The sequence below is a fragment of the Apis dorsata genome, unplaced genomic scaffold, assembly GCF_000469605.1.
Source record: "Apis dorsata unplaced genomic scaffold, Apis dorsata 1.3 scaffold_194, whole genome shotgun sequence".
Taxonomy (NCBI): Eukaryota; Metazoa; Arthropoda; class Insecta; order Hymenoptera; family Apidae; genus Apis; species Apis dorsata.
This window is the reverse complement of record NW_006263478.1, coordinates 1,883,574-1,891,252: the sequence shown is the minus strand read 5'-3', so window position 1 is coordinate 1,891,252 and position 7,679 is coordinate 1,883,574. Positions and strand designations below refer to the sequence as shown.

The following is a 7,679-nucleotide window of genomic DNA, read 5'->3' as shown; positions in this document are numbered from 1 at the left end:
TTTTTTTTTTTTTTTTTTTTTTTTTTTTGTTTTACTTAGACGTAGATGCTTACTTTACGTTGCTAGTTTGTCTTCTATGAAGTGGGGAGGGGATGGAGCGATGTGAAAATAAAATATTAATCTTATGAGGTATGTAACGCGTGTAGAGGAGATAGAAAATTATGATATTATGGGAATTTTATATTTCGTAGATGAGATAAATAAATTTGATATATCCTTTTTTGGTTATTTGAATGTGTTCTTGAAAAAAATCATGCAGTCAAGTTTGCAACGAGAGTTATTTTCAAAGTTTTTTCAAAGTTGTTGTAAAAAATTTGTTGGAAAAGCAATAAGAGAAGCAATTCGTTATTGTCTTTTTTTACATGAAAAATAATCAAAATATAAAAAAGAGCGAATATTTCGATAAGTAAAAAGATGTTGCAATATTGTTGTTAAAAAAGTAAAATTTTTACAAAAAAAAAATATATATATATATAAAATTAAATAATATATAATATTCTTTGATTGTCAGAAATTTAATATTTGTGACTGCATGATCGATATGCATTGATCGTGATATTTATAACAATTTTGTCGAAGATTATTATGAGTAAAAGAACTTCTAAAAACGAGTCAGGTACTTAAAGTGCAAGCGTTAATTATTCGAAGGACAAGTCAATGCTTATAAAAATGAATCAGGTCCCGCTGTAAGTTATATCCATATTTTGAAAATTGAAAAATTGATCGGCTTCATTTTCGAAAGAAAATTAAATGCTCAATAGATTTTCCACGGTAAAAATCCCCCTGTATTATTGATAAAAGCCATATTTCGAAGCCATTTTTCCTCACAATGTGATACGCAAATGTTCCTTTCAATAGAGTTACATATAAATATACACGTGTATTAAAATATATTGTATAGATTAAAAAAATATATACATATGTATAAAAAAATATGAAAAAACAGATGTACATTAATTTACAACCAAAAGAATCAATCTAATCGAAATTAAAGCTTGCGATTAAAATTATCTTCCTTTTTTTTTTTATTATTATTATTATCTTTGGACTATCCTTCGGTACTCCTCTCTTCAAGGAACTCATTTTCTTGGAGATCATGTAACGTTTGTATATTTGTATAATATCAATATGACTAGAAAAGTGATGATGATGAACAGTTAAAAGTAACGAATTGTCAAGGATACTATATCAAGTTATAAAATTCATTTTCAAAGCTTTTAAATAAAAGAGGAGACAAATATATCCACTGTTGGTATCAGTGTGACGAAACAGATATGGACGCGTACGAAATCATTGATGAGTTTCATAAAAATTCGAGGCAGCGCGTAAATATGCATTAACAGGATTGTTCGAACGTATCGTAGCTCGTTTTCCTATCTCTCTTTCTCTCTCTCCCTCTTTCTCTCCCTCTCTCTCAAACCTACATTCAACTCCAAACACGAGCGTGTCTTTTTGCAACTTTTCTTTACGTCCAATCAAACTCTGTCTCAACCGATGATACTGTTCGTCGCTAACACCGGTTCCATCTCCAAGTAATAACGTTTTTTAAAGATCCAGATTTATAGCATATTTTAAGCAGTGTTGAGTACAATTAGGCATCTTTTTTTTTCCCTTTTTTTTTTTTACTAATACCATAACCGGTTCCAATGCTGGTCATCGAGTGGAGTGTTTCTTTTCTTTTCTTTTCTTTTCTTAAAAAAACGACAACATTCGAAGGCTCCCTCTCGCACCTAACGAATCTCACGTTTCGACCCCCTACGATGCAATGCAATTCTATCAAACTCGTAAACTTACGGTTGGTTTCTCCGAGTGGCGAAGATCGAGGATATCGACGTCGCCCTTGACTGCCACTATGACTTCCACACCCTCAACTTCCTCAACGACACTTTTTTCAAGTGGAGGGCCGCGTTCAAGATATCGGACTCGCGGGTATCCTCGCCATCGGAGTGAACTTCCCTCCTACGGCCGTGCATCAGCAGACGATGCCTGAGCCCTCTGGAGGTCGGGTCGGAGAGGGCTTCGGAGACGGGGACCTTCTCCTTGCTGGAACCGGGCAAGGAGACCGACCTCCCCACGGAGAAACCTTTGCTGAGCCTGTCCAACGTGGCCGGCAACAGGTGACGCCTGGGTATCGCTTGCTCCCTTTCCCTCATGATGAATCTTCCTAGGGTCTTCCAAAAGGCTTGGGTGCTGTACACGTTCTCGTCGTCGCGCAACACCCTCAGCTGGCGGCTGCCGCTCCCAACAGCCCCTGTCCCACCCCATTCCAGCTCCTCGACCAAAGCGAACTTCATCGGATCCTCCATCCTTCTCGCTTTAACCAGCGCCTGGGCAAGAACGTCTTGGGCGGAACTGCTGACGGGCACGCGGAGTATCGCGTACGGTATGTCGGGCGACACGTTGTAGACGCAAACGAGAAACGTGTCAGCCTCGTCCCAGATATGCGTCGACGTGTCCCTCTCGGAGTCGAGCTTCGAGTGGCCGGCCGTGCTTCTGATCGAGGCCAACCATGCCCTGCTGCTCGGGTCGTCGCCCACCCTCTTCAGCAGAAAACGGCCCTGCCCCTTCCACAGAGCTTGAGCTTGCAACGGATGCTCCGTCGGATCCAACACCCGTTGGGTGGGCAGTTCTTCCCTGTCCCTCTTCTCCCAACCGCAAGACACCTCCTCGACGAGGATGTACTCGTCGACGCGGTCCGCGGATATTCCAGCCTTTTGAAGAGCTTGCAGCATCACCTCCTGCGTGGTGCTCTCCTGCGTCACCTTCAGTATGGTGTACGGTTCGTCCGGTATCACGTGATAAACCATCAGGAAGAACATTCTCCTCTTCAACGTCACCCCGCCTAGTCCAGGATCAACGGTGGTCAGTTTTTCCGGCTCTTTGCCGGACGAGGGCCGCTTCGACGACTCCTTGTGATCCCGGCAACACGTGTTGTAATCGAGGCTCTCCTCCTCTAAACGGGAATAGATAAAAAGCGTGGACAGGGCCAAAGGTTTGTTCTTGCAGGAGCGTAGCCTCACGTGCCTGTAGCCGGGCTTCAAGCACTTCAACGGGATCACTCTTTGGGCGATCAAGTGATGGGAACTCGCTTCCACGATGCCGAATCTCAGAAACGCGAGATCTTTGAACATTACTTGGAAGCAAAATTTCTCGTTCCAAATAGGATTGAGCGCGTTGTTCTGTATTACTTTCGTTTTATGCTTGGCGCAATCGATCGGTATGCCGACCAGCTCGATTTCGACGTAAGTGCTTGCCACGAAATTCGTTGGAGAGACGTACTGGCCGGAAACTATCGAGAGCGTCAGATGTGCCGAATGCAGTCCGTCGAATTCTTTGTCCCATGGATTGAATCGTCTGCAAAATCAATTTTATATATATATATTTCTTTTATGCATCGAGCGAGTGTAAGATATATACATTTCGTTTTTGTTACATTTCAATTCGATTCGATTGGTAATCGTACCTGTACATCATGTGACCCTTGTCCCACATAACCGAAGGTTTTCTAACGTATCCGCACTGTCCATTTTGCTCGAACATAGCGGCGTTCAGATTCAGCCCAGCGTCGTCCGTTTGATAATTTAGCGCCACCATTTGAATACCGAAGGCCCAGAAGATTACAGGATTGAAATTCGTCGAGTCGATACGCATACCAGCTGGATACGTTCGTATCAATTGGGTTTCTGCATGAGCGACAACCCCTAGAGGTTGTTTTCTGCATATCTTTTTCGCCGTACTTTCATTCAGGGAGGAGCATTGGAAGCAAGCTGGAACTCCACGAGTGAATCTGAAATGTTTACAGAGAGTGTTTATATAGAAAGTAAATTTAAATCTTTCTGCGTATGCAATTTTTTACATCGAAATTTTTAAGTGAAACTTTTTTTCATCTTCTTTTCATTTGGAAAGCGCGAGAAAAAATTACAAATTTTGTCATTAAATCTAGAATATTTTGAATTATCTCGATATCTCGATCGGTTGCCTAGATATCGTAAGGATTCAAAGATTTCCATAATTGAGAACGAGACTGCAAGCAAGTGATCTACATTTTTTCCTAGAAATGCGTACTTCTAGGAATCGCGTCTGTCACTTGTTTGGAGTTTTGGGTAGGTCAGTGAGAGAGTGACAAGGACGGAGATAGCGAACAACCAAAAATTACCCTTTTCTTTATACGATATCTCGACAACCGGAAATCGGGACGAAGTAAAAAGTGTCTCAAAGAGGAAGCGTTCACGCTTCCAACGATCGTTCATTCATTAATCGAAAATAATTATCTTCGAAGTTGTGGAGGTTCAAAGTTTTAATAGGATTTAATCAGATTTGAGATAAATAAAAGTCTCCTTTTCCTTTACACGTTGATACTTTGAGAACCGGAAGTCGTATCAGGATAAAATAAAAAGTATTTCAAAGAGGAAGGTTCGATGCTTCTAATAATCATTTACTCGTTGACGGAAAGTAATTATATTCGAAGTTGCAGCGCTTCAAAGTTTTCCAAAGATTAAAAATCACTTCCTTTTCTTTACACGCCGATAATTCGAGAACCGGAAGGCGTATCAGGATAAAATAAAAAGTATTTCAAAGAGGAAGGCTCGATGCTTCTAATAATCATTTACTCGTTGACGGAAAGTAATTATATTCGAAGTTGCAGCGCTTCAAAGTTTTCCAAAGATTAAAAATCACTTCCTTTTCTTTACACGCCGATAATTCGAGAACCGGAAGGCGTATCAGGATAAAATAAAAAGTATTTCAAAGAGGAAGGTTCGATGCTTCTAATAATCATTTACTCGTTGACGGAAAGTAATTATATTCGAAGTTGCAGCGATTCAAAGTTTTCCAAAGATTAAAAATCACTTCCTTTTCTTTACACGTCGATAATTCGAGAACCGGAAGTCGAATCAAAATAAACCAAAGAACGTTTTAAAGAGAAATATTCCGCGATCCTTCGTTCATCAATCGGAAGTGATTATCTTCCAAGTTTTAACGATACGAAATTTTTCTAAAATTTTAACAAAGTCTAATAAATCGAATTCGTTAGAGAATTCATGCCTGTGAATACGATCGATTTTCAATCGTAAAAAAACTAACCTGAACAGATTTTCAATATTGCTCCCGCCGCTCGCTAACGAAGCCGATGTCGACAGGGATTGTGGTGAACCGGAAGATGCACCGATGCTGGTGGCTCCTATCCCAGCTATACTGTGCCTCTGTACAGGCCCAGTGTGCGGTTGATGACGCGTTTTCCCGATAGCCGCGGTTCCCGGCGTCGTATTCAGCCCACGAAATTTAATAGCCTGCAGATAAATCACCAAGTCCGAAAGTTCTTTCGCTATTTGGCTACTTTGTTTCTGTGACTTATCGTCGACCGCGGAATCTGATTTTAACCGGGTATGCGCCACCTGCGTCCCGCCCAAATACCTTTCGTAACTGGAAATGGAGTTATCTGTAAAGGTAAAACTTTCGTGTTAGCTTCTCTCCACTTTAATCACTTTTACTTCTTGCGCTCGAGATAGTTTTCGAGATCAGTTTGCGAGATTGATACGTAATCGAATTATACGATTATAATTAAATTAGGGGTGAGAATGGACAACAGAAAGCAATTTTAACAAATTTCGAAACAAATTTTTGTCGAGACCAGATTCGAAGAGAAAAATATTACCATCGATATTGTCGTCTTCGTCGTCATCTTCCTCGTCGTCGTCATCCTCGCTGAAATATTCGGAGACGACGGAAGGGCTGCTCACATCGGTGCGCATCTGTTTCATAGACGATGCGCGATCGGTCATGAGCATTTTTCCACGATGGCTCAAAGGAGGATGCGCCAAAGGGCCGGCAGGATCCACCACCAGTTTTTTGTTCTTGATTAATATTCGATAGCGCAACTGCGACGGCGATGGCAGTTGGGGGTCGTCGCTGAAATCGGTCTCGAACAAGAACTTTGTCACCAGTTTGTCCCCGAATACCGACTGAAATATAGTACAATAATTTGGTACAGTCAAAGTTTGTTTCTCTGTAAAATATCACGCAAAAAAAAAGAAAAAAGAAATAAATTATAAAAGTTTTTAAAATAGAAGGGAGGATTATTTATCAAAATTAAAATTATTAAAGTTATTTTTTAAAATAATTTTAATGATACTTATTTCATAATTATTTAAAAAAAAATATGGTTCAACATGTTTCGCTTAGAAAAGCACGTGTTAATTAATACAAAATATTCGAAACATAGGATGAAAGATGACGTACTTGAAATATTTGGGCCATTCGAGCTTGTTGGCTTTGCGAACAATGATTTTCGATGGAGAGGATGACAGGATACGGGGAACTGACGAAAGCACTTCTATCAATCGCCTCTACGACCGAGCGAAACGGTATCTTGGTAGTGAAAGTGTGACCATGGTAAATAACAGGGGATCCATCATCGCCATCCCAGCAATCGAGTTCTACACACCTACATCCTGTTAGTAGTACCTGGAAAATGAGCTTACCGTCACAGGCTTATCGTCCATCGTTTTATTGCGGATTTTATTTTCTGAGAATTTTCACGTATATCTTCACTGACACATGATAACTTTGATTTCTATCATTGAAGAAACGTTAATCGTTTATTCGTTATTTTTATTTTCACGAGAATGCTATTTATTTCATACTTAATTATTTATTTGCAGAGAAAAGATTTATATTTTTAGTGTGATTCGAATTTAACAATAGAGAAAGTTGAATCGTTCTATCGATGTAGTTCTTGGAAGGTTCTTTTCATTATAGCGATGGAAAAGTATATTCTTATCTTGAATTCAATTCTTAATTTTTCCACGAAATTCTCTTACATTTTTCATGGAATTTTCTAATCAAACACTTTTTTTCTTTCTTTCTATACTCCTTTACTTTTTCCATCGATTTTATATACTCGATAATCCAACCAATTTCCGATATCCAGATCCATTCTTTCAACTTCGTCAATTTTTCTCTTCTCCAACAATAAGAAAAGCTTATCTGACGTTAAACGACAATCAAACACGTCGAGTAGAAAAATCTTTCGTCTATCTTTCTTTCTTTTCGAATCGAATCTTTTGGCACAATGTTTTTTAAAATTATCTAAAAATTTAGAGATCTACAACTTCGAATATATTTAATTATACATTTAATTCTTGTTTCTTTTTTTCTTTTTTTTTTTTTAATTTCTCTTACATCTTTTACATTTTCACAAAGGGGAAGTTCCCATTTACCTGAGAGTAAAGCTGGACCGAGGATTCTCCTTTGAGTTGATGACCTGTTAAATAAGTATTATGCGAGCTGGCGATGTAATACTGGGACAATGGCTGTTGCATTTCAGTCTCGAACGGCGTTGCATACTCGTTTGGGAAAGCATAATTGTCCTTGTCCATCATGTACCGTGCAAAGCCCTCGAAAGACAAACACCATTGTGTACGTAGCCCTGGGTCCGGCTCGTGTCGCTGGAATCAGAGCAAATCGTCTCGGTTGATTGTGCTGCTCTGCAATATCTTTGTATGCCATTGTACCACAACAGCATAACCTCAGAACGGCGGAACAATGTCATTGATGTTACGCATCCTAATTTGAAGTAATCAACCGCATTACGTGACTTGTTGGATGTAGGAAAATATCGTGACCTGCGATTCACACGATCGATACACCTGATGTGCCTCGAAATGCCTGGCATTTCTCGA

At 39.7% G+C, this 7,679-nt stretch overlaps 1 protein-coding gene across 1 annotated transcript in view; it reads right to left on the bottom strand.

The window, feature by feature from the left end:
• Positions 1-1,455: 1,455 nt before the first annotated feature.
• Positions 1,456-7,679, bottom strand: part of LOC102679861 (1-phosphatidylinositol 4,5-bisphosphate phosphodiesterase epsilon-1-like) — a 103,590-nt gene continuing 97,366 nt past the window's right edge. Inside the window, exons 17-22 of the mRNA XM_031509945.1 lie at positions 7,218-7,445; positions 6,238-6,462; positions 5,654-5,960; positions 5,083-5,437; positions 3,464-3,787; positions 1,456-3,354 (exon numbers count right to left, since the gene is read on the bottom strand). Of these exons, the coding sequence (XP_031365805.1) occupies positions 1,851-3,354; positions 3,464-3,787; positions 5,083-5,437; positions 5,654-5,960; positions 6,238-6,462; positions 7,218-7,445 (2,943 nt within the window). The 3' untranslated portion in view covers positions 1,456-1,850. The remainder of the gene's footprint in view (positions 3,355-3,463; positions 3,788-5,082; positions 5,438-5,653; positions 5,961-6,237; positions 6,463-7,217; positions 7,446-7,679) is intronic.